This window comes from Lithobates pipiens, unplaced genomic scaffold (assembly GCF_037356315.1).
Source record: "Lithobates pipiens isolate NorthernLeopardFrog02 unplaced genomic scaffold, aLitPip1_a1.2 Scaffold_8, whole genome shotgun sequence".
Taxonomy (NCBI): domain Eukaryota; kingdom Metazoa; phylum Chordata; class Amphibia; order Anura; family Ranidae; genus Lithobates; species Lithobates pipiens.
In genome coordinates this window covers 3,585,734-3,613,002 of record NW_027507903.1, presented here as the reverse complement: position 1 = coordinate 3,613,002, position 27,269 = coordinate 3,585,734, and the positions used below count along the sequence as shown (strand labels likewise).

The 27,269-nt window shown below is 47.3% G+C and overlaps 2 protein-coding genes across 2 annotated transcripts in view; both read right to left on the bottom strand.

Moving 5' to 3' along the window:
* The window catches only part of EIF3J (eukaryotic translation initiation factor 3 subunit J), a gene marked incomplete in the record, with an annotated part of 43,846 nt that extends 25,640 nt beyond the window's left edge, over window positions 1-18,206 (bottom strand). Inside the window, 2 exon segments of the mRNA XM_077472692.1 lie at window positions 5,690-5,790; window positions 18,050-18,206. Coding sequence (XP_077328818.1) covers window positions 5,690-5,790; window positions 18,050-18,071 — 123 coding nt within the window.
* A 6,211-nt stretch (window positions 18,207-24,417) lies between these two features.
* The window catches only part of LOC143963779 (stereocilin-like), a 127,897-nt gene continuing 125,045 nt past the window's right edge, over window positions 24,418-27,269 (bottom strand). Inside the window, exon 15 of the mRNA XM_077473508.1 lies at window positions 24,418-24,572. Coding sequence (XP_077329634.1) covers window positions 24,466-24,572 — 107 coding nt within the window. The 3' untranslated portion in view covers window positions 24,418-24,465. The remainder of the gene's footprint in view (window positions 24,573-27,269) is intronic.

Genomic DNA, 27,269 nt, shown 5'->3' with positions numbered 1-27,269 from the left:
TTTGTCATAACTGTGACGATTATGGCTTACAGCTCATGAAAACCCCAAATCCACAATCCCAGAAAATTAGATTATTACATGCAATCAATAAAACAAGGATTGTACATATAAACAATATCGGACCTCTGAAAAGTATAAACATGCATATGTACTCAGTACTTGGTTTGGGCCCCTTTTGCAGCAATTACGGCATCAATGTGGCGTGGCATGGAAGCGATCAGCCTGCGGCACTGCTGAGGTGTCATGGAAGACCACGATGCTTCAATAGCGGCCTTCAGCTCCTCTGCATTGTTCGGTCTCATGTCTCATCTTTCTCTTGGCAATGCCCCTCAGATTCTCTATGGGGTTCAGGCCAGGCGAGTTTGCTGGTCAATCAAGCACAGTAAACCCACAGTCACTGAACTGGGTCAGCATCCCCATAGAACTCGCCTGCGGAAGGAAGCATGAAGTGCTCCAAAATCTCCTGGTAGACGGCTGCGTTGACCCCGGACTTAAAGGGGTTGTAAAGGTTTGTTTTTTATTTTCTAAATAGGTTCCTATAAGCTAGTGCATTGTTGGTGCACTTACCTTTTCCTTCGATTTCCCTTATAAATGTTTTTTTTTTCTTTGTTTTCTTTGTCTGAATTTCTCACTTCCTGTGCTTCCTCAGTAAGCTGTTCTGGCTGACTAACCACCGCTCGGATGATGGTGAGAAGTTTACGGAGGAGAAACAGGAAGTGAGATATTCAGACAAAGAAAAAAAACATTTAGAAGGGAAATCGAAGGAAAAGGTAAGTGAACCAACAATGCACTAGCTTAGAGGAACCTATGCAGAAAATAAAAAACTAACCTTTACAACCCCTTTAATGAAGCACAGTGGACCAACACCAGCAAATAACACGGCTCCCCAAATAAACAGACTGTGGAAACTTCACACTGGACTTCAATCATCTTGCAGTGTGGGCCTCTCCATTCCTCCTCCATACTCTGGCTCCTTGGTTTCAAAATGAGATGCAATATTTGCTCTCATCAGAAAAGAGGACTTTGGACCACTGAGCAACAGACCAGGTCTATTTTTCTTTAGCCCGGGTAAGACGCTTCTTCTTGTTCAGGAGTGGCCTGACAAGAGGAATCAGACATTAAAGCCCATGTCCAGGATCCGTCTGTGTGTGGTGGATCTTGATGCACTGACTCCAGTCTCAGGCTACTCCTTGTGAAAGACCCCAACACTTTTGAATGACCTTTTCCTGACAATCCTCTGAATGAATGAAATATTTGTATAGCGCACAATGCGAACTGAATCGCCTCAAGGCGCTGCGAAGAGCTTAGTTGTCATCACCTAGAAGAGGAAGGTCTTGAGTTTTTTCCTAAAGGCCTCTCCAGGCTGCGCTCATCCCTGCTGCTTGTGCACCATTTTTTTCTTCCACACTTTTCCCTTCTATTAATGTGCTTTGATACAGCACTTTGGGAACATCCAGCTTCCTTTGCTTTTACCTTTTGAGGCCTTCCCTCCTTATGGATGAATTAGTACTATACAAAAAAAACTCTAGGGGCACCTAAGAAAAAGGTAAGTATCAATATGGAAAGGAAAACCAAAATCCCAAAATATGTCTGATAAGGTTACTAGCAATAAGAACCAAAAGTACAGTGCCTTGCGAAAGTATTCGGCCCCCTTGAACTTTTCAACCTTTTGCCACATTTCAGGCTTCAAACATAAAGATATAAAATTTTAATTTTTTGTGAAGAATCACCAACAAGTGGGACACAATTGTGAAGTGGAACCAAATCTATTGGATATTTTAAACATTTTTAAGCAAATAAACTGAAAAGTGGTGCGTGCAAAATTATTCGGCCCCCTTTACTTTCAGTGCAGCAAACTCACTCCAGAAGTTCAGCGAGGATCTCTGAATAATGCAATGTTGTCCTAAATGACTGATGGTGATAAATAGAATCCACCTGTGTGTAATCAAGTCTCTGTATAAATGCACCTGCTCTGTGATAGTCTCAGGGTTCTGTTGAAAGCACAGAGAGCATCATGAAGACCAAGGAACACACCAGGCAGGTCCATAATACTGTTGTGGAGAAGTTTAAAGCCGGATTTGGATACAAAAAGATTTCCCAAGCTTTAAACATCCCAAGGAGCACTGTGCAAGCGATCATTTTGAAATGGAAGGAGTATCAGACCACTGCAAATCTACCAAGACCTGGCCGTCCCTCTAAACTTTCAGCTCAGACAAGGAGAAGACTGATCAGAGATGCAGCCAAGAGGCCCATGATCACTCTGGATGAACTGCAGAGAACTACAGCTGAGGTGGGAGAGTCTGTCCATAGGACAACAATCAGTCGTACACTGCACAAATCTGGCCTTTATGGAAGAGTGGCAAGAAGAAAGCCATTTCTCAAAGATATCCATAAAAAGTCTCGTCTAAAGTTTGCCACAAGCCACCTGGGAGACACACCAAACATGTGGAAGAAGGTGCTCTGGTCAGATGAAACCAAAATCCAACTTTTTGCCCACAATGCAAAACGATATGTTTGGCGTAAAAGCAACACAGCTCATCACCCTCAACACACCATCCCCACTGTCAAACATGGTGGAGGCAGCATCATGGTTTGGGCCTGCTTTTCTTCAGCAGGGACAGGGAAGATGGTTAAAATTGAGGGGAAGATGGATGCAGCCAAATACAGGACCATTCTGGATGAAAACCTGTTGGAGTCTGCAAAGGACCTGAAACTGGGACGGAGATTTATCTTCCAACAAGACAAAGATCCCAAACATACAGCAAAATCTACAAAGGAATGGTTCACAAATAAACATATCCAGGTGTTAGAATGGCCAAGTCAAAGTCCAGACCTGAATCCAATCGAGAATCTGTGGAAAGAGCTGAAAACTGCTGTTCACAAACGCTCTCCATCCAACCTCACTGAGCTCCAGCTGTTTTGCAAGGAAGAATGGGCAAGAATTTCAGTCTCTCGATGTGCAAAACTGATAGAGACACCCCAAGCGACTTGCAGCTGTAATCGCAGCAAAAGGTGGCTCTACAAAGTATTAACGCAAGGGGGCCCAATCATTTTGCACGCCCCACTTTTCATTTTTTTATTAGTTAAAAAAGTTTCAAAAATCCAATAGATTTCGTTCCACTTCACAATTGTGTCCCACTTGTTGGCGATTCTTCACAAAAAATAAAAATGTTATATCTTTATGTTTGAAGCCTGAAATGCGGCAAAAGGTTGAAAATTTCAAGGGGGCCGAATACTTTCGCAAGGCACTGTGTATGCATATATATATATATATATATATATATATATATATATATATATTAGAATGTATAATGGTAGTATTGACAAAAGCATATACTTATTGAAGAATGCGGGTTAAACATATATATGACTTTAAAACACAACACGATATAGCACCGACGGAGATCTAAGAGGCCGCAGGGGTGAATGGTAGGATAGCTCAGATCCTAACAAAGGGGAGAGTATCAAAATATACCTATGATAAAATATCACAAAAAGGTAATTATCTAACACTGCTTAGACAGGAGTCTCCGTCAGAGACTCTTTACCGAGATCATAGCTGCGGTGTGTCAGACTGACACACCACCACCGTTTGCCGCAATGCGCGCCCCCCGGGCTTAATATCCTGAGGACGTCATATGACGCCCAGTCAGGATATTGAAACCACTTTGCCGACGTCATTCTGCTATACGGCGGGCGGCAAGTGGTTAATTATCCCGCATTCTTCAGTAAGTATATCCTTTTCTCAATACTACCATTATATATTCTAATATACAGTATATGGATATACTTCTGGTTCTTAGTACTAGTAACCTTATCAGACATACTTTGGGATTTTAGTTTTTCTCTAGGGGCCATTGCGTTTCCATATTGATACTTACCTTTTTTCTTGGTTGCCCCTACAGTTTTTTGTATAGTACTAATTTGATCTAGGTTGCCTCGGGGGGGGGGGGGGGGCTGTCACTTTTATCTCCCACATATGTGCTATTCTGGTTTGTTTCTGTGTGTACCAGGGATTCATATAGAAAGGCCACTCCGGGCCCAGGTGTAACTACTCAATAATTGTTTATTATATTAATTTTTTGTTGTTTTTGTAATATGTAGGTTTCTTCTCATCCTTTATCTTGAAAGTTAATGTTAATGCTCCTGAATAAGCGTAATGAGCACGCAACGTGTACAGCGAATTGTTTTTTCTGAACATCATCTCACCACTTATCTATTAATCATACTCCTGGATCCATATACAATATGGAATGACCTTTATTCGACTCCTAGCGTCCGTGTAGTTATTATTGGTTGTAAACAGTAGCGGTATTTAGAGCTGCACAATTAATTGTTAAAAAAAAAAAAATTGTATACTAGAGCTGCCACGAGTCGACGTAATCGATTACATCGACTACAAAAATACGTTGACGTGCGTGCAGGACGTCGATGCGTCAGTATCTCTCATCTCCCGCTCTCCTCCGTGCTGCCGTCCCTCTCTCCTCTCCCTGTACCCCTTCTTACCCTCCATGCCGCTGTCCCTAGGGGTGCAAGGGATCGTTACCGATCCGCGATCCAAACGGGTCACCCCACTCGGATCGGCACATGCTGCGATCCGCGGAGCGCTCCGCGGTCTCGCCCTTAGGAAAGGCCGCGGATTTGGCCTAGCTCCGAAGCGGCAGCCATCTTTCTACACCCAGGCTGTTTACACTGTGATCGCTCCGACGGAGCGTTCACTTGTAATCAAACCGGCGTCATGTCATGACGCCGGTTCCTCTTTCCCCTCTTTGTACTAATCTGTACAGTGGAGGAGAGAGATCGGATGGAAGCAGCCATCCCTTCATACCCAGCAATACCTTGCTCCCCATACTCTGCCATACCCTGCCAACCCGTACCCAGCCCGCCCGTACCCAGCCACAGCCCGTACCCAGCCACAGCCCGTACCCAGCCACAGCCCGTACCCTGCCGTACCCAGCCAGCCCATACCCTGCCGTACCCAGCCAGCCCATACCCTGCCGTACCCAGCCAGCCCATACCCTGCCGTACCCAGCCAGCCCATACCCTGCCGTACCCAGCCAGCCCATACCCTGCCGTACCCAGCCAGCCCATACCCTGCCGTACCCAGCCAGCCCATACCCTGCCGTACCCAGCCAAATCTGTCTCCAGTCCCTTTCCCTGTCTCAAATGGGAGATGTTAGAGGTCTGTTAAGACCCCTGATATCTCACCATAGCGTGCGCCGCCCCCCCCCCCCCCCCCCCAACAGGGCTGATAAAAAAATTGCAATAAATAGAAATTTTTTTTTTTAAATAATAAATAAAAAAAATAAAAACACACTGACACTGTCCCCACACACCCTCCCCCTTATGTACTTATTTTTTGAAAGGTTTTCAAAGGATTAATTGGCTAATCAAAAAATAATCGGATAGTCGCTGACTAATCGAAAAAATAATCAATAGATTAGTCGACAGACAAATTAATCGTTAGTTGCAGCTCTATTGTATACTAATATTGTATCCACAAGCCACTCCGTGGTATGATACAATTTAATTTCAGCAATATTAATCAAAGCAGCAGTTCAGCCGCTTTGTCCTTACAGGCGGCGGGAGCTGTCAGCCAAGTCGCACTGACATCACGCAATTTCAAGTGAAGTTGTGCGATTTCTAAGCCGCATTCTTGGAAGAAACATAAAAGAAACATTTTAATAACCTTGACTTCCTCCTCTTCATCTTCTCCCTCCCAGCGGTCTGTTGATGCCGCCGCTGCAGGAACCTTCCGAACTTGCTCTTCCGGCTCAAAGTCTTCCACCTCTGTGTGGAAAAAAAAAAAATAGGATTGGTGAGAAACTCAGAAAATATCCTAAGAAATCCAAGTGGGACAACCTGTAATAACTGGATGGATAGACTCTATAAATTTTCACATTTCCATTCTTGGTTGTATGACCACATCATGGGGCTAATAACTTCACAAAAGAAATGAACTCTTCTCATAGAACTGCCCCCCCCCCCCTCCTTTCCTAGTCACAACAAAAAGAAGTAAAGCAGCGCGTTGCGCCAAATGGCGTTTGCCTAGCGGCAGGGGTAGGCAAACTGGGGCCCTCCAGCTGTTGTGGAACTACATTTCCCATGAGGCATTGCAAGGCTGGCACAGTCACAATTACTCCCAGAGGCATGATGGGACTTGTAGTTCTGCAATAGCTGGATGGCCCCAGGTTGCCTGCCCCTGCCTTACAGGGTTCAGAGATGCGCAGTGCACATGACATAAGGTTGAGGAATCCATAATGCAGAATACAGGACTCAGCAGTACATATCACACCGAGTACAGCCTTAGGAGCAAACAAGCCAATGCATAACTAAACAATTCCCACCCCAGTACAGAGTTTTTACCCCCTCCCTTCCAGTGCTTGTTGTGTGATTAATAAAATGACTCAATGTTGGAGCATACGATGCAATGGTGATTTTTATTTCTGGAATGAGAACCACGACACCGCCCAATGCATTATTGCAGCACTCACATGGAAGGTTAAAGCGGAGGTCCACACAAAAATGGAACTTCCACATTTCGGAAACCCCCCGCTGTCACCTTTCAGGAGAGGGGGGGTGCACATACATCACCGTGGTGACCTACACCAATTCTCCCCCCGCTGTCTGCTGGGACACACATGAGTCCCAGAGACAGCAGGGACCATTCGGATTGCGCAGCGTGACTCATGCATGCGCAGTAGGGAACCAGGGAGTGAAGCCGCAAGTCTTTTCCAAAATTGTCGCTCTTTTTTTGTTTACAGTGCAAAAAAAATATGCAGAGGTGATCAAATACCACCTAAAGTAAGCTCTATGGGGGGCGACATCAATTTTATTTGATTACAGCGCCACACAACCACGCAATTGTCAGTTAAAGCAATGGAGTGCTGTATTGCAAAAAAAATAAAAAATTGGCCTGGTCATTGAAGTGTTAAACGGTTGAGGCTTCAAGTGGTTAAAACAAGCTCAGGGCTGCAGTAGCTTTCAGTAAATGTGATCATGTAGTGAGAAGGTGCCGCCCCCTCACCTGCTTCAGGTCCCAGGCAGTCCCACTTCCTCCAGGGAGATCAGGGGTGCAGGAAATAGAGTCAAGACGAGCAGGTTTGGGATTTATTGGATCTAAACAGATTTTATATTTGAATACAATTGTTAGTGTGTGTGCGTGTTAGTGTGTGTGCGTGTTAGTGTGTGTGCGTGTTAGTGTGTGTGCGTGTTAGTGTGTGTGCGTGTTAGTGTGTGTGCGTGTTAGTGCGTGTGCGTGTTAGTGCGTGTGCGTGTTAGTGCGTGTGCGTGTTAGTGCGTGTGCGTGTTAGTGCGTGTGCGTGTTAGTGCGTGTGCGTGTTAGTGCGTGTGCGTGTTAGTGCGTGTGCGTGTTAGTTTTAGTGCGTGTTAGTTTTAGTGCGTGTTAGTTTTAGTGCGTGTTAGTTTTAGTGCGTGTTAGTTTTAGTGCGTGTTAGTTTTAGTGCGTGTTAGTTTTAGTGCGTGTTAGTTTTAGTGCGTGTTAGTGCGTGTGTGTTAGTGCGTGTGTGTTAGTGCGTGTGTGTTAGTGCGTGTGTGTTAGTGCGTGTGTGTTAGTGCGTGTGTGTGTTAGTGTGTGTGTGTGTTAGTGTGTGTGTGTTAGTGTGTGTGTGTTAGTGTGTGTGTGTGTTAGTGTGTGTGTGTTAGTGTGTGTGTGTTAGTGTGTGTGTGTGTTAGTGTGTGTGTGTTAGTGTGTGTGTGTTAGTGTGTGTGTGTTAGTGTGTGTGTGTTAGTGTGTGTGTGTTAGTGTGTGTGTGTTAGTGTGTGTGTGTGTACTAAAATTGGAACTATTTCCAGAAAATTTTCATTTTGCAACACAAGAAGTTGTAAGGGCTCATTTACACTTTGCTTCGGCTTCAAAAAACATTAACGGATAGTTTACACTTGCTTCAAAACAAGGCTTCAGACAGGCTTTGTTAAAGCTTTCTAAACACTAGTCTACACTCCTGTCCATAAATGAAATGGTTATCTCACAGTCCTGTTTACACCTTGCTTTTCTTTGGCTTCAAAAATGATACCCCATGTAGCTTAAGCGGTGCTTCAAAGCCTTCATAGAAGTCTATGGCAAAACTCGCCTAAAGCGGAAAGGCCAAGGCGCCATCAAAAAGAAAGGCCCCGCCAAGGCGCCATCAAAAAGAAAGGCCCCGCCAAGGCGCCATCAAAAAGAAAGGCCCCGCCAAGGCGCCATCAAAAAGAAAGGCCCCGCCAAGGCGCCATCAAAAAGAAAGGCCCCGCCAAGGCGCCATCAAAAAGAAAGGCCCCGCCAAGGCGCCATCAAAAAGAAAGGCCCCCGCCAAGGCGCCATCAAAAAGAAAGGCCCCCGCCAAGGCGCCATCAAAAAGAAAGGCCCCCGCCAAGGCGCCATCAAAAAGAAAGGCCCCCGCCAAGGCGCCATCAAAAAGAAAGGCCCCCGCCAAGGCGCCATCAAAAAGAAAGGCCCCCGCCAAGGCGCCATCAAAAAGAAAGGCCCCGCCAAGGCGCCATCAAAAAGAAAGGCCCCGCCAAGGCGCCATCAAAAAGAAAGGCCCCGCCAAGGCGCCATCAAAAAGAAAGGCCCCGCCAAGGCGCCATCAAAAAGAAAGGCCCCGCCAAGGCGCCATCAAAAAGAAAGGCCCCGCCAAGGCGCCATCAAAAAGAAAGGCCCCGCCAAGGCGCCATCAAAAAGAAAGGCCCCGCCAAGGCGCCATCAAAAAGAAAGGCCCCGCCAAGGCGCCATCAAAAAGAAAGGCCCCGCCAAGGCGCCATCAAAAAGAAAGGCCCCGCCAAGGCGCCATCAAAAAGAAAGGCCCCGCCAAGGCGCCATCAAAAAGAAAGGCCCCGCCAAGGCGCCATCAAAAAGAAAGGCCCCGCCAAGGCGCCATCAAAAAGAAAGGCCCCGCCAAGGCGCCATCAAAAAGAAAGGCCCCGCCAAGGCGCCATCAAAAAGAAAGGCCCCGCCAAGGCGCCATCAAAAAGAAAGGCCCCGCCAAGGCGCCATCAAAAAGAAAGGCCCCGCCAAGGCGCCATCAAAAAGAAAGGCCCCGCCAAGGCGCCATCAAAAAGAAAGGCCCCGCCAAGGCGCCATCAAAAAGAAAGGCCCCGCCAAGGCGCCATCAAAAAGAAAGGCCCCGCCAAGGCGCCATCAAAAAGAAAGGCCCCGCCAAGGCGCCATCAAAAAGAAAGGCCCCGCCAAGGCGCCATCAAAAAGAAAGGCCCCGCCAAGGCGCCATCAAAAAGAAAGGCCCCGCCAAGGCGCCATCAAAAAGAAAGGCCCCGCCAAGGCGCCATCAAAAAGAAAGGCCCCGCCAAGGCGCCATCAAAAAGAAAGGCCCGCCAAGGCGCCATCAAAAAGAAAGGCCCGCCAAGGCGCCATCAAAAGAAAGGCCCGCCAAGGCGCCATCAAAAGAAAGGCCCGCCAAGGCGCCATCAAAAGAAAGGCCCGCCAAGGCGCCATCAAAAGAAAGGCCCGCCAAGGCGCCATCAAAAGAAAGGCCCGCCAACGCTCCCCTTTCACACAAGTGCCTCCGTTGGACTGGATCCCTCCACTGAGCAGGTGGATGATAGATCCATCTCTGCTTAACCCAGCAGAGCGCAGACAGACCCAGTCCTGCTCTACTCTATGGGGGGAGATCAGATGAAAAACGGATCGCCTGCCCGTTTTCATCCGATCAGATCTGCTGGACTGATAGAAAAATAGGACCACCATCAGTCTGGATTTTGCCAACAGGATCGGATAACGGCCATTGACACCTGCCGCTCCATAGGGGTGAATGGGTGGTCCAATACGGTCCAACATAAACAAACAAAAATTGGGCGGAGCCCATGTCCAAGAGGTACCATGCACGCCAATCGACTTCTAGGATGTCTTGGATCAATTAACCACTTGCCAACCAGCTGACGCATATATACTTCAGCAGGTCGGCTTTCCTGCACGAACCGATGTAACTCTACGTCGTTCCGTGCAAGGAGGATAACAGGCGGGTGGGCCGCAGGAGCGGACTCTATGTGCGCCGGCGACCGTTGTGCACAGAGGCAGTACGGGGAACTGCCTATGTAAACAAGGCGATTCCCAGGTCTGCCTAATGACATGTCAGATCTTCTGTTCCCAGTGATCGGGAACAACGATCTCTGTCTTGTCCCCGGCAGCCCACCCCCCCCTAAAGTTAGAACACACTTAACCCCCTCGCTGCCAGTGTTATTTTTTTTACATTGATCAGTGCATTTTTATAGCACTGATCATTGAATTAAGGTCACTGGTCCCCAAAAAGTGTAATTTGGGGTCAGATTTGTCCTCTGCAATGTCGCCTAGAGGCGATTCAGTTCGCATTGTGCGCTATACAAGTATTTCATTCATTCAATCCTGAAAAATAAATAAAACATTTTTTAAAAAAGCAGATCGCTGCCATTACCAGTAAAAACAATTAAGAAAAATATATGTAAAAGTCCCCAAAATCTATCCTTAAGTTTGTAGACGCGATAACTTTTGCACAAAACAATCAATATACGCCTATTGTGTTTTGTTTTTTTTACCAAAAATATGTAGAAGAATATATAATCAGCCTAAACTGATGAATACATTTTTGGATATGTATTATAGCAGAAAGTTGTTGTTTTGTTTATAGAGCAAAAAATAAAAAACCGCCGAGGAACCAAAAGAAAGCTCTATTTGTGGGTAAAAAAACCCGTCAATTTTGCATGGGTATAGCGTCGCAGCACCGCACAATTCTCAATTAAATCAACGCACCGCCGTATCACAAAAAATGCCCTGGTCATTAGGGGGCAAACCCTTCCGGGGCTGAAGTGGCTAATGCTCATTTTATACCGGATTTCTGTAAGGCCCCTCTCACACGATAGACCTGTTCGGATCCACCGGTCCCTTTTTACCGGCTCTGTTTACTTCACATGATCAGCCGTCATTGGCTGACAACTGATCACATGGTAAGGGGTCGAGATCGGCCCCTTATTCTGATCAGTGTCGTAGACTTGCTAATCACAGAGCGGGGCACGCAGGCGTCCACGTTTGTCCTCCCGGCGATTAAGGCCCGCGCTATAGTCGTCTTTCAGGCTAAAGCGCGGTCGCAAAGGGGTTATCAAAAAAGTACAAAATTCACATTTTTAGCAGAAAAAAAAAAAATGTGCATTTACTTTATTTTGAGAGCCTGTAAAAGCAGATCACAGGTACCATGCAGGACTCCCGCTGACCCGTCAGTGTACCCGTCTGCTCGTACGGGCCGGGAGATACTCTCACCGACAGGGAAAAATGAACTACCACAGCACTCAACAGCTCTGTGGTAGTTCATTGAGAATCTCCCGATACCAATCCACAGGATAATTGAAACCTAAACAAACAGCGGGGGGGGGGGACCGTAGTTCTCAGATTGTGCCTCGCTTGGGCGGGTTTACAGTGTGCTGATGGTCCGGTATTGTCTGTGTTGCAGGGTGGGTTTGCCGAGTTGAACGGCCCGGTTTTGTCTGTTGCAGTGTGGGTTTTGTCCGTGTCGCACCGGCCCGGCTTTGCCGTGTTGAACGGCCCGGGTTTGCCTATGTTGAACGGCACGGTTTTGCCTGTGTTGCGGGGTGGGTTCGCCGTGTTGAACGGCCCGGTTTTGCCTGTGTTGCGGGGCGGGTTTGCCGTGTTGAACGGCGCGGTTTTGCCTGTGTTGCGGGGCGAGTTTGCCGTGTTGAATGGCACGGTTTTGCCTGTGTTGCGGGGCGGGTTTGCCGTGTTGAATGGCACGGTTTTGCCTGTGTTGCGGGGCGGGTTTGCCGTGTTGAACGGCCCGGTTTTGTCTGTTGCAGTGTGGGTTTTGTCCGTGTCGCACCGGCCCGGCTTTGCCCGTGTCGCACCGGCCCGGCTTTGCCGTGTTGAACGGCCCGGGTTTGCCTATGTTGAACGGCCCCGGTTTTGCCTGTGTTGCGGGGTGGGTTTGCTGTGTTGAACTGCGCGGTTTTGCCTGTGTTGCGGGGCGGGTTGCAACACAGACAAAACCAGCTCTTCAAAACAGCCACTAGCCGCCCTCCAGCAGCAGTGATGCACAATCTGAGAACTATGGTCTCCCCCCGCTGTTTGTATAGGTTTAAATTGTGCTTGTTAAATGGCATCTCCCATCGAGAGACGCCTATGATGTGCACATGCGCCCTGGTGACATCAGCCCAGCTGATTGGCCAAATGTGCTGTTCCGTACGGCGCATGCGCAGTACATACCAGGCACTATTCGATGAGGGGCACTTCTCTACAGAACACCAGTTTATCTTCAGGCTGTGACAGCGTGAGGAAAGGAATGCCAATAACCGGCAAGTGTGTTTACATCATGATCAGCTGTGATTGGCCCTTTACTCCCCATTACAGATCGCGCCCCGCAGCAGGCACACTCCTGGGAGGACGTTAATATGACGCCCCTCCCAGAACTGGATGACCACACTGTAGCCAATTGGTTTAAGAGCTGGAAGACATCTTGGGGGGGGGGTGCTCTTATAAAAGTGTACCAAGGACACTTTGAGGAACAAAACCTGAAAATTCCGACGCCAATCATAGAACAATCAGGACACATCGATGGACACAAAAGCCGGCAGCAGACCAGCGCCAACCACCACCCTGATGATCAGATGGGTGACCCCCATAGAAAAGGTCAGCAGAGTGTGTGTGTGATCTCCATATGGAGCTCATCTGACATTGTGCAATGAATGGGATTTGGTTGCCGCCCCTCTCTCTCTCTCTCTCTCTCTCTCTCTCTCTGTAAATACAACTGCAGAGCTGCAAATATTAGTTGCCGGATTCAGCACTTTAACCCTTTTCGTTGTCAGAGACTATTTTTTTTTTGCACACATTTCAACTACCTTAAAGCCCCGAAGATTGCATAAGACTCCCAAAAGGTGATATTTTCTGCAGAGACCCCAGAGAATAAAATAGTGGTAGTTCCACAAAACCGCAGAGCTGCAATTGTTAGTTGCCGGATTCAGTACTTTAACCCTTTTCGTTGCCAGAGCCATTTTTTGCACACATTTAAAAAAAAAATAATATTTTAGCCCTGAAGATTGCATACGAATCCTAAAAACGTGATATTTTCTGCAAGCAGAGACCTTAGAGCAGGCTCTCTCAACCTTTTAACCCTAGAGGAACCCCAAAAGTAATTTTCATGTCTCAAGGAACCCTTACTAAAACCAAATCATCAGGGATCAATAGGAAAGATGCTCCTTATATTGGTGGTCCATGGGAAGAAAGTCCCCCTTAAAGTGGTGTTTAGAATGCCACCCTTAAAGACAGCTAAAAAGATATTTGGTGTCATGCTGCCGGCTTTGCTAAGTAGTGCTGAACCTTGAACTCTGTAGGCACCATCAAATAGGTGGTTCATCAGCCACAGCTCAAGGAACCTCTAGAAACCTCTGGAGGAACCCCAGGGTTTCACGGAACCCTGGTTGAGAATGGCTTCCTTAGGTCATCAGCCACAGCTCAAGGAACCCCTAGCCACCTCTGGAGGCACCCCAGGGTTTCACGGAACCCTGGTTGAGAATGGCTGCTTTAGGTCATCAGCCAAAGCTCAAGGAACCCCTAGCCACCTCTGGAAACCCTGGTTGACAGTGGCTGCCCTGGAAAATAAAATAGTGGTAGTTCCACAACCGCAGAGCTGCAATTGTTAGTTGCCAGATTCAGCACTTTAACCCTTTTCGTTGCCAGAGATGTGTTTTTTTTTTTTGCACACGTTTCAAAAAAAAAACAAATTTTAGCCCCGAAGATTGCATACGACTCCCAAAACTTGATATTTTCTAAAAGCAGAGAACCTTGAGAATAAAATAGCTGTAGTTCCTTTTTTCTGTTACACGACATGACCGCAGAAGGTAATGTTTTAGTAAAAAAAAAAAAAAAAAAAATACACTAAAAGTTAATTAATTTTAAGGCACACAAACGCAATAAATTACCTAATTTTTGGTGAAATATAACAAGACGAGAAAATAGATACCCAACATATCAAGCCTTAAGTTTGCGTGCGCCAGTGAAATGGCGAAAAGCTTCAGTACCCTATACTTTCTATAGGCGACGCTTTAAAAGCCCCCCTACAGGTCATCAGTGTGGCGTTACGGAGGTGGTCTGTTGCTAGAAATATTGCTCTCATTCTAGCATGCGCGGTGATGGGCAACGCGTTTCCTGTATCGCAATTGACTTTTTCATGCGGAGGCTCCCCGACATGTGCATTTTGACATTCACATATGTGGGGAGGCATTAAAAAAAACTAGGGGGGGGGGGGTTAAATGTTCTTGGGTGTAACTTTTTTTTTTTTCCCCCCAATTGTAAAAAAAATTAAACATGGCGATTTTTTTTGGTGACAGGGTCTCTTTAACCACTTCAATACCGGGCACTTACACCCCCTTCCTGCCCCAGGCCAATTTTCAGCCCTATCGCAATTTGAATGCCAGTTGCGGTCATACAACACTGTACCCAAACTATTTTTTTTTTATTATTTTGTTCTCACAAATAGAACTTTCTTTTGGTGGTATTTGATCACCGCTGTGATTTTTCTTTTTAACGCAACAAATAAAAAAGACCGAAAATGTTGAAATAAAAATTTTTTTTTCTTTGTTTCTGTTACTTTTTTTGTAAATAAGTTTTCTTTCTTCAATGACTGGCACTGATATGGCTGCACTGACAGGCAACGATGGGCACTGATAGGCGGCACGGCTATTACTCAAATAATGTCTTACTTAGAGGTGCCAGTCAGTGCCCATTTGTGGGCACTGTTGGCACAGATTGGGCACATGTAGATGGCCATGGGGGGTGTACCTGGCCAGCCACATGTTGGGGGCTCTCCTGGTGGTCTAGTGTGGGCATCCGAGGGTGGGCTGCGCTGATAATCAGTGCAGATCCCCCTCCAAGTCAGGAGAGCCGCCATTTGGCACTCCTCTACTCGCATCTGTCCGACACGAGGGAGGAAAAGCCAATCAGTGGCTTTTCCTGTTGACACTGAACAGCCGTGATTGGACACGTCTGATCATGTGGTAAAGAGACTCTGCCGGAGGCTCTTTACCGAGATCAGTGTGTCAGACCGGCACACCACTGATCGCTGCGATGCGCGCCCCCGCGGGCAAACGGCAGCTGTTATCCCGAAGAACGTCATATGAAGCCCAGTCAGGATAACGGAACCCCAGCCCAGCCGCCACTCTGCTATAGGCCAGGCGGGAAGTGGTTAATGAGACATCCGGGGTCTAAAAGATCCCCCAAATGTCTCCCCCGTGCTCCAATGAATGTAATGCACATACGAGCGAAGCCGCCTGAATGTTACCACCTGACAGGTAAGCTTGTCAGATTTATGCCCAATCCCGGTGGCTGCACCATTGATTGTATGTGACCCCCTCCCCAGGTTTGTTGTAACTATTAGGTCACAGAGTAAGTTTACCTAGGTGAGTGCCCTTATATGACACCCCCCCCCAAATAATGATTGGACCTACAGACTGGCCACTCATGACCAATCGCTCTGCATCCAAAAATGGCAATTTTGTTTCTTGCCTAGTCCTGAGGATGGCGCTATAACCCAGAGGTTTAAGAGCTCAGCTGTGCCCTTCAACCACTTCAGCTCTAGAAGATTTAACCCCCCCCTCCCCCCTTTCATGATCGGGCTATTTTTTGCTACTCATCCCTGTACTACTTTAACCACAAAAACCCCTTTCACACTGGGGTGGTATTAGGCTGGATTCACACCTATGGCATTTGCATTATAGTTGATTTAACATGGTTTCCTATGGAACCTGCTCTGTAGAGCAAATCTGCAAAAAGCACAAAAAATGCCATTTGTGTGAATCCAGCCTGGAAATCACGTCTGCTAAGCGCCAGAAGGCCGCCTCCCATTCATTCAAGTGCAACTTTTCACACTGGGGGGGGGGGGGGGGGAGGGCGCTTGCGGGTATTTCAGAAAAGTCCTGCATGCAGGATCTTTGGAAGTGGGTAGGGGGCGCCGTATTTAGTGCTCCCAAGACGCCCGTGCCCATTGGAATGAATGGGCAGCGCTTTTAAAGCGCCTGAAAAGTGCTTTCAGAACACCGCAAAAAAATGGAGGTTTTTTTAAACCCTTTATTTGGGTTAAAAGCGCCCCTTTGCTAGCGGCCGAAAAGCACCGCTAAAATGAGCGGAGCTTTAGCACTAATGACGGGGCGCTCGGGGTAAAAGGATCGGCCTATTTTTGACACTTCTTGTTTACAAGTTAAAATGTTTTTTTTTTTTTTGCTAGAAAATTATTTCCAACTCCCAAACTATATATATATTTTTGTTTTGGTTGCAGACAGGAGAGTTTTATCCCAGAGTGGAGCTTTAATGGATGGAATAGAAAACCTGAACTACCCGCCTGTCCTCCCTGTGCGGGTTTCCTCCGTAAACTGACAGCTCTATAGAAGTACATATAATGAAAGATCAACAACAGCTGTGATGACACATGAAGGTGACCTGTGCCCCACCCCCACCCCCCAACTCCCCTCCATATGTGCCCCATCCACTCCCCCTGAGCCAGCCCCCCCCCACCCTGTGCCCCCATATCCCCCAACCCACCTCCCTATGTGCCCCAGTCCCAAATGTGCCCAATCCACTCCCCCTGAGTCAACCCCCTCCCCACCCTGTGCCCCCATCCCTTTCCTTCCCCTCTGTGTGTGCCATCCGCTCCCCTCTGTGCCCTATTAGCCCCCTCCCAATCCAATACCCGAGTAAAATCGGCCTCCCTGACCCTTATCCCGCCCCCAAACTCCTGTGCCAATCACTTCCTATCACCCCCCCCCATAATGTGCCATCCCCCTGCCCCCTTGGTGTCCCATCCACCCCCAGTACCCCATCTCCCCCCCCCCCTCCTCCATGTGTGCCCTTCTCTCCCTCTGTACCCTATTCACCCCCCCCAATACCCTTGAGCAAACCCCACCCCCCCAAACTCTATGCCCCATATCTCCCCTCCACTATGTGACATCCATGTCGCCTATCTCCCTCCCCCCTTGGTGTCCCATCCACCCCCAGTACCCTATTCCCCCCCCCCCCCACCTCCTCCATGTGTGCCATTCTCTCCTTGTGCCCTATTCGCCCGCCTCCATCCAGTACCCCTGAGCAAACCCCCCCAAACTCCATGCCCCATTCTCTGTGCCTTATCCCCCCCCAATCCACTACCCCTAAGTAAATCTACCTCCCTGCCCCTTATCCCCCCCCCCCAATCTACCCCGTGCCAATCTCTTGCTACCCTCTATAACCAACCCTCCATATGCCCCAGCGACTCCCCCCCCCCCCACCTCAAATCCACTAACCCTGAGCAAATCTACTGCACTGCCCCTTATCCCACCGCCCATCTCTTCCTGCTCTCCCCCCCCCCCCCCATGCCTTACACTTCACCTGTGCCAACCTCTCCCCCAGTCTTTAGCACCCTCTCACCTATTACCCTTGTGAGAATCTACCCCCTTCTGGTTCCTTACCCCCCCCCCTGTCAATCTTTCGCCCTGCTCCCTATCACAACCCCCCCCCCCATCCATTACCCCTGTGCCAATCTCACCCCCGTTCCCTATCCTCTCACACCCCCATGTGCCAATCTCTCCCCCTTATGTGCCAATCTCACCCCCTTATGTGCCAATCTCTCCCCCTTATGTGCCAATCTCACCCCCTTATGTGCCAATCTCACCCCCTTATGTGCCAATTTCACCCCCTTATGTGCCAATTTCACCCCCTTATGTGCCAATCCCAACCCAGTTTCCCACATGTGCCAATCTCTCCCCCTGCCCCCATAGGGTCACACGTAGCTCTCCTGAGAAGGGGGATCCCCTCGTTGGGGGAGAGGGAGGTCGGTGTGAGGTGACATGACGACCCCCCAGGAGGAGGACAGTTCGGGGAAGTCCTGAGGGGAGATCTAAGGGGAGGTCAGGGAGGAGGTGACAGTGGAGGGGGTGAACTCCCCCGGTAGTCCGGACCCTGGTGGTATGAGGAGGCCCCGGGAGGGGGTTGTACTTGGAGAGTTTACCGCGTGCTCCTCTCCCGGGGGGTCCCTACGGTGACGGAGGGAGAGGAGAATGGGCCCGCCGGTTAGTGTCCTGGTTCTCTCACCCCAGCTGTCGTTCTCCGCCATTTTTCTTCCCGCTGCAGCTCCGGCTCCGACTGACTCACCGCGTCCAGCTGCGCGCGCAGCTCTCTGACGCCCGGCGGGGCCCCTCGCCGGAAGTACGTCACTGCACACGGAGCGGCCCAGGGGGCGCCATGTTGGTACACCCAAGCTTCACACACTACTCTATAGGTTGGAAGCTACACCCTGAGCTGGACCGGGCCGCCGCCATGTTGGGGAGAGAGATCACGTGATAGGCACATGTCAGGCTGGGCCTGTGTGATCCGCACATGGGGAGGACGAGCACGTGTCATCATCATCATCCTCATCCTCATCCTCATCGCACCTATTTATACCGAAACATATACTCCTCTCACTGCCTTCTTTTATATGTTTACCTCACATGCGTGCTGGAATCGCCATAGACGTATGCACAGCGTGTGTGTTTGCCTTCGCACGTGAGCGGATGGGGCTCTTTACGTTTGTTATTCGCATCGTTTATTGGTGGGACACTGACAGATGTTGATGTTCAGTGGAACACTATTGCAGATGTTTCTGTACACTGTGACAGAGGTTCATGGGACACTGGTACAGATGTTAACCACTTGCGGACGGCCCACCGCCATTATACGGCGGCTGTTTGACGTGGAATACTGTTGTTATGTCAGCGGATATCTACCATAACCCCCCGTATCGTTTTAAGCAGCGGGCGTTCAGATCAAAGTGTTCTGCGGCGTATTCGCCGCATGATCACTTTTATCGGTGGCGGGAGAGGTGCCGCTCCCCGGTGGTCTCCGCAGCTTACTGGAACCGTTGGGAGCAGCGGAGACAATCAAAGTCCTTTCCCCTGTGAGGCTGGATGCCGAGTGCGGGAAAGATGGCCGTCGCTCGGCTCCATACCATTGGATGACGGAAGCGATGTCAAATGTCGCTTCCGTACAATAGTCTTAAAGGGATTGTAAACCTTCAAGTTCCACCTAATTTTTTTTTTTCGAAAGTCAGCAGCTACAAATACTGCAGGTGCTGACTTTTAAAATAAGGACACTTACCTGTCCAGGGCGCCCGCGATGTCGGCACCCGAAGCCGGCCCGTTCCTCGGGTGGAGGCGCTGCCATCTTCAGTAAAGGATTCAGGAAGTGAAGCCTTGCAGCCTCACTTTCTGGTTTCCTGCTGCACATGTGTGATCCCCACTGGTCCCTGCCATGTTCTGGGAGCTGTGTGTCTCCCAGAAGACAGCGGGGGGGGGGGGGGGCGGAGAAGGAGCCAGAAGTGGTGTAGATACCTGCGGGTGGCTCGGCTTATCTATGCCCAGAAGTGGGAGCAAAATACCTGTATTAGATCGGCATCTGCTCCACTCTCCCCCCAAAAGGTGCCAAATGTGACACCGGAGGAGGGGAGGATTCCGAAAAGCGGAAGTTCCATTTTTGGGTGGAACTCCGCTTTAAGGTGAAAACACCCGGCAGTGACCCCCGGAACTTGACCCGGTAGGGATGAGCTGTCTTTCTGCCTGGGGTTCTCGTCTCTTGATTGGATAGACTGATAGCAGTGCAGCCACTGCTGTCAATCAAATCCAATAATGGGGGGGGGGGGGGGGGGGGGTTGCTGGGCAGAGTCATACATTCAGCGGCTATGGACGCCGAATGCTGGACTCGAGAGTGCACCCGTAAGGTAACCCCCTTGGGAGAGAGCTTCTCCTAGGGGGCTATCTGATGTGGGGAGGAGCCTCCAGGGGACCCCAGAAGACGAGGTTCATGGGCCACTCTGTGCAAAACGAGCTGCACAGTGGGGGTACATATGATATGTTTGTTATTTTAAAAAAACGAACCCCTACAATCACTTTAAAAGGGAATTTTTTTTTAATAGAAAAAAAAACAAAAACTTTTTTTATATATTTTTTTATTGCATTAAAGTGGAGTTCCACCCAAAAATGGAACTTCCGCTTATCATGTTCCTCCCCCCCCTTTCCAGTGTCACATTTGGCACCTTTCAGGGGCATCAGATACCTGTCTAATACAGGTATTTGCTCTCACTACCGGAAATAGATCGCCGCAGAATCTGTGGCGATCTATGTCATGTCCGGCCTCTCCTCCCCCCCCCCCCCCCCGCTGTCTTTTGGGAGACACACAGGTCCCAGAAGACAGCAGGGGCCAGTGAGAACGCGCAGCGCGACTCGCGCATGCGCAGTGGGGAACCAGGCTGTGAAGCCGCAAGGCTTCACTTCCTGATTCCCTTACTGAAGATGGCGGCACCTCCACCCCAGGAGCCGAGGGGCGCTTCGGGTGAGGACATCGTGGGCACCCTGGACAGGTAAGTGTCCTTATTTTAAAAGTCAGCAGCTGCAGTATTTGTAGCTGCTGACTTTTAAAAACATTTAGGCGGAACTCCGGTTTAAGTGTAAATGTGAGATTTGAGGTCTTTTTGACCCCGATCTCACATTAAAGAGGACCTGTGATGCTTTTTTTTTTCTATTAAAAGGGATGTTTATATTCCTTGTAATAGAAATAAAGGTGACCCAATTTTTTATTTTTTTTAATGGACAGTGTAAAATTAAGTAAAATAAATAAGAAAAAAAAGCACCCCACCCCCCCCAAGCTCGCATGCAGAAGCGAATGCATACCTAAGTCGAGCCCGCATATGAAAACCGCGTTCAAACCGTAAATTGTTCACAGCATAAATTTGGCTAACTTTACTGTTTTATTATCTTTTAATTAGAAAAAGTGTATTTTTTTTCAAAAATAATTGCGTTTGTAAGACTACTGCGCAAATACAGTGTGACATAAGGTATTGCAACGACCGCCATTTTTTTCTCTAGTCTGTCTGAAAAAAAAATGTTTGGGGGTTCTAAGTCATTTTCTAGCAAAAAAAAATAACAGATTTTAACTCGTAAACAACAGATCTCAAAAAGAGGCTCGGTCCTTAAGTTGTTAATGGTACACCGGTACAGATGTTCATGGGACACTAGTACAGAAGATAATGGGACACTGGTACAGATGTTCATGAGACACTAGTACGGAAGATAATGGGACACAGAGACAATGGTACAGATGTTAATGGTATAGCAGTACAGATGTTCATGGGACACTGGTAGAGATGTTCATGCTACAGATGTTAATGGGACACTGCTACAGATGTTATTGGTACAGATGTTCATGGGACATGGGGACAATGGTACAGATGTTAATGGTACACTGGTACAGATGTTCATGGGACACTGGTACAGAAGATAATGGGACACTGGTAGAGATGTTAATGGTACACTGGTACAGATGTTCATGGGACACTGGTACAGATGTTCAGGGTACAGATGTTAATGGTACACTGGTACAGACGTTAATGGGACACTTATACAGATGTTAATGGTACACTGGTACAGACGTTAATGGGACACTGGTACAGATGTTACTGGTACAGATGCTCATGGGACACTAGTACAGATGTTAATGGGTCACTGGTACAGATGTTCATGGGACATGGGGACAATGGTACAGATGTTAATGGGACACTGGTACAGATGTCAATGGTATAGCAGTACAGATGTTCATGACACTGGTACAGAAGATAATGGGACACTGGTAGAGATGTTGATGGGACACTGGTAGAGATATTGATGGGACACTGGTACAGATGTTGATGGGACACTGGTACAGATGTTGATGGGACACTGGTACAGATGTCAATGGTATAGCAGTACAGATGTTCATGACACTGGTACAGAAGATAATGGGACACTGGTAGAGATGTTGATGGGACACTGGTAGAGATATTGATGGGACACTGGTACAGATGTTGATGGGACACTGGTACAGATGTTGATGGGACACTGGTACAGATGTTCATGGGACACTGGTACAGATGTTCATGGTACAGATGTTCATGGGACACTGGTACAGATGTTAATGGGACACTGCTACAGATGTTACTGGTACAGATGTTCATGGGACACTAGTACAGATGTTAATGGGTCAATGGTACAGATGTTCATGGGACATGGGGACAATGGTACAGATGTTCATGGGACACTGGTACAGATGTTAATGGTATAGCAGTACAGATGTTCATGGGACACTGGTACAGAAGATAATGGGACACTGGTACAGATGTTAATGGTACAGATGTTCATGAGACACTAGTACGGAAGATAATGGGACACCGAGACAATGGTACAGATGTTAATGGTATAGCAGTACAGATGTTCATGGTACACTGGTACAGATGTTGATGGGACACTGGTACAGATGTTCATGCTACAGATGTTAATGGGACACTGCTGCAGATGTTAATGGGACACTGCTACAGATGTTACTGGTACAGATGTTCATGGGACATGGGGACAATGGTACAGATGTTAATGGTATAGCAGTACAGATGTTCATGGGACACTGGTACAGAAGATAATGGGACACTGGTAGAGATGTTAATGGTACACTGGTACAGATGTTGATGGGACACTGGTACAGATGTTCAGGGTACAGATGTTCATGGTACACTGGTACAGACGTTGATGGGACACTGGTACAGATGTTCATGGTACAGATGTTAATGGGACACTGCTACGGATGTTACTGGTACAGATGCTCATGGGACACTAGTACAGATGTTAATGGGTCACTGGTACAGATGTTCATGGGACATGGGGACAATGGTACAGATGTTAATGGGACACTGGTACAGATGTTAATGGTATAGCAGTACAGATGTTCATGAGACACTGGTACAGAAGATAATGGGACACTGGTAGAGATGTTGATGGGACACTGGTACAGATGTTGATGGGACACTGGTACAGATGTTCATGGGACACTGGTACAGATGTTACTGGTACAGATGTTCATGGGACACTAGTACAGATGTTAATGGGTCAATGGTACAGATGTTCATGGGACATGGGGACAATGGTACAGATGTTAATGGGACACTGGTACAGATGTTAATGGTATAGCAGTACAGATGTTCATGGGACACTGGTACAGATGTTAATGGTATAGCAGTACAGATGTTCATGGGACACTGGTACAGAAGATAATGGGACACTGGTAGAGATGTTAATGGTACACTGGTACAGATGTTGATGGGACACTTGTACAGATGTTAATGGGACACTGGTACAGATGTTAATGGCGCACTGGTACAGATGTTAACGGGACACTGGTACAGCAGATAATGATACACTGGTGCAGATGTTAATGGGACACTGGTACAGATGTTACTGGTATCCTGGTACAGATGTTAATAGGACACTGGTACAGATGTTACTGGTTCAAATTTTGTATAGAATTAATTCAAATTCAAGATGAGGGCTGATTTTTGTGTATAATATATGTATATATATATATATATATGATATATAATTTTTTTTTTTTTTTGCTTTGAGAAATATGTAGTAGTTGATGGATGTTTTGTATGTTTTATAATTATAAAGAAATAATAAAGAAAGATTTGAAACAAATTTTGTATAGAATTAATTCAAATTCGAATAGAAAAGATTAGAATAGAAAAGAAAATCAATAGAACAGAATAGAATAAAATATCATATATATTATATTTTATTCTATTCTGTTATATTTTTTTCTATTTTATTTTCCATTGTTTTGAATTATTTTCCAATTTATTCTCAAATTTGAGTTTATACTATTCGAATTTCGGAAGACGATCATGTTCTATTTTATTTTATTAAATTCTATTCTATTCTTTACTATTCTTTTATTTTTATTCTATTGCTTTATTATTTCATATTATATTTTATTGTATTCTTTTTTTTTTAGAAAATCGATTTCTATTTTTTTTTTTTTATTCAAATTTATTTTGTAATTCAAGTCGATTTGCATTTCATTTGCTTTTTTTTCCAATTCGAAGTGTTATTTCGGATTTGTTTAAATCCGTTACTATTTTAATTTAGAAATTCGGATATATCCGAATTTCCGAATAATGACAAATTTGTGCGAATTTCTATTCGGAAACAAAACAAAATGCACATGTCTATTTTCCATAGAGAATAATTGATCTTCTCTCCTCCAGCGTGTTGGAGCTTCGAGCTTCCAGCTACAAAACGCTGGGGCGTGAATGGGGCCTGATTGGAGAAGCTTTTTGGATTATATGGTCTTTTATAACTGCCTTGTGGGCAGAATACATTATTCTTTTATCCCACCCCTAACCCAGTCCATTGGGGGTCCCGTTGTCTTGACTTTGGGCTCATGATGGACACCCTTTCATTTTTCCAGCTGTGGCAGTACAAAGCTCATCGCTGTTCTTCTATACAAGGTTTACTCCACAAGATCGAATTATGTGAAGGAATGGAAGGCAACCAAAATGCAAATTTTAGACATAACACAATTCAAGTTCAGATTCAGAAAACTTTATTAATCTTGACGTTCCGACTTCACGCTTATAACTTAACCAATAGTGTTTGACTCCACAGGAAGTGTCAAGGTGAGGGTAGCGATTGGTCTCGGCAAGTTGCATAGATGCAGATCAGGACACTGAGATGAAGTGGAGCGCACAGTGAGCAGCGAACGGCATGCGATTTCGCAGCTGGAAACAGAAAAGAAAGATTATTTTAAGTAAAACTATTTCTATAACCCAGTATGATTGTCCTCTATAGCAGGGGTCTCCAAACTTTTTAAACAAAGGACCAGTTAGCTCTCCTCCAGACTTAAAGGGGTTGTAAAGGTTCGTTTTTTATTTTCTAAATAGGTTCCTTTAAGCTAGTGCATTGTTGGTTCATTTAACTTTTCCTTTGATTTCCCTTCTAAATGTTTTTCCCAAGTGTTCTTCCAGGACAGCCCTTGAGAGATGGAGCTCCTCCCATCGACACAGGAAACACATTGCCACAGTTCAAAAGGGGGTCCCTCAGGTCCCTGGTCAGTCATTTGTGTTTCCTCCGTCGGAGGAACATGTTGCCAGGAACCTGGAGGCCCCTCTCAGGGGCTGCCTGAGAACCTGCAAGCCTAAGGGACCGGGTCCTGGTTTATGGCTGCAGTTTGGGTCCATACCTTTTTTTTTTTGGCTCGGGTACCGTCCAGCTGAACCGGAGCAGACCCGTTACCCTCCTCCTTCCAGTGCCGAGGTGGCCAGGGGCAGAATGACGCCGGTTTCCCCCAGGAGTGGTGAGTGGAACCTTCCATCTTCCCTCCTCGTTGCAGGGGGTCGGAGACGCCGAGCGTTCACTTCCGGCGGAACCGCGTCATCTCTGTGTGCCGAGACTTCCGGTTCCGGGTCTCTAGGGTACAAGGGGGAGAGGGAGAGCCAGCGCTGTGCCTGTAAAGCCCGACCAGCGTCCAGCAATACCGGACTAGCGGCGGGATCCGGAGCGCCAGAGGGGGACTATGGAGACTATTCCCCAGGACACTCCGGCGGAGACAGGCACCAGCCAATCCCAGGTAGGCTGCCGGGCATGCTATTACTCTGGTGGAGCGGTGGTGTTTGTAGGATGGGTTCTGTAGTGCCCCACGGTGGTGGTTACTCACAGTCTAGGTTGTGTGCAGTTAGTGGTGATTCTAAGGAGGGACAGGGGGCTGGCGCTAAAAATCCTTTGTCTTCTTATTTTCAGGTTAAAGAGATACCAAAGGAAGACAAGGCAGGCCGCAAAAAGTGCCCTAATTGTGGGAATAGGTTGTCCTCTGGCTCTAACAAAGCCCTATGCAAGCAATGCATTACAAACCTGCTTAAATCTGAGACAGATTCCCCTTTGGCAAAATTTTTGGGCTCCTTTAAAGAGGAAATGGTGTCGACCTTTAAGTCCCTCCGAGAGTTAATCACTGACGTAGGGTCAGCTGCGGCTGCCTCCACGAGTAAAACAACTGCAGTCTCCTCCTCACCATGCTTTACAACACCCAGCTCAGGGGAGCCCCGTATGATCAGGGAGCCTAGCCCCACGTTGATTAGCCCCGATTCCTCTGACACTGATTCCGATCAGGAAGAGGATCAAGCAACATCCAAAGCCTCAAAGTATAGATTGTCTCTTGAGGAAGTAGATGAGCTAATGGGGGCTATCTATGACACGCTGGAAATTGAGGAGGAAGAAACTCAGTTATCCAGACATGATATGATGTATGAGGCTCTGGGAAAAAAGAAAGCAAGGGTTTTCCCTATACACAAGGTGCTTTCTGACCTTGTCCTTAAGGAGTGGTCGGAACCAGATAAAAAGGTTTTCTTTCCTAAATCCCTTAAGAGAAGGTTCCCTTTTGATGAGAGCCCAGAGGCGGTCTGGAATAAAAATCCTAAACTAGACGCCCCTCTATCCAAAATCTCAAAACAAGCTGATCTGGCCTTTGAGGATATGGGCCATCTGAAAGATCCCATGGACAGGAGAACAGACATTGTCTTAAAGAGGGCCTGGGATGCCTCTATGGCAGGCTTAAAACCAGCTCTAGCCACTTCTTGTGTAGCTAGAAACCTGGAGTTCTGGTTATCACAACTACAGGAACATCTAAAAGCAGGCACTCCTAGGGGGGAGCTTCTGAAATCCTTCCCTATGCTTTTTAAGGCCACCAGTTTCATCTCTGACGCCTCCACGGACTCCGTAAAATTTACGGCCAAGTCAGCAGCACTTTCAGTGGCAGCTAGGAGGTCAATATGGATGAAAACTTGGGGGGGAGACACGGCGTCTAAAACCCGCCTGTGCAGCGTCCCTTTTACAGGAGACTTAGTCTTCGGGCCTGAATTAGACTCCGCCTTAGAAAGGACGGCGGATAAAAAGAAAACCTTTCCCGCAAAAAAGAAAAATTTTCAAAGAAAATTTTTCCGTCCCTTTAAGGAACCCTCTAAATCAGAGAAGAGTTCAACCCTCAAAAAACATTGGTCGGGACAGAAAGGGAAAGGGGGCATACTGTTTAGCCGCCCCAATCAGGATCCCAAACCCCAGTGACGTCAGGGTTCCTGTGGGAGGAAGATTAAGCAAATTTCTTCCACAATGGGAAGAGACAACCTCGAACGAGTTTGTCTTAAACATAATAAAAAGGGGTCATGCGCTGGAATTCCACAGCAGCCCTCCTTCCAAATTTCTGGTGACAAAGCTTCCAAGTCACTCAGAAAAGGCCAGGGCCTTACCTTTACTGATAGGGGAAATGGTGGATCAAGAGGTATTGACACCAGTCCCTATTCAGGAACAAGGAGACGGTTTTTACTCGCACATTTTTGTGGTAAAAAAGCCGTCAGGGAGATTCAGGCTAATTATGAACCTCCGACCATTGAATCGCTCCATCCGTTACAAGAGATTCCGGATGGAGT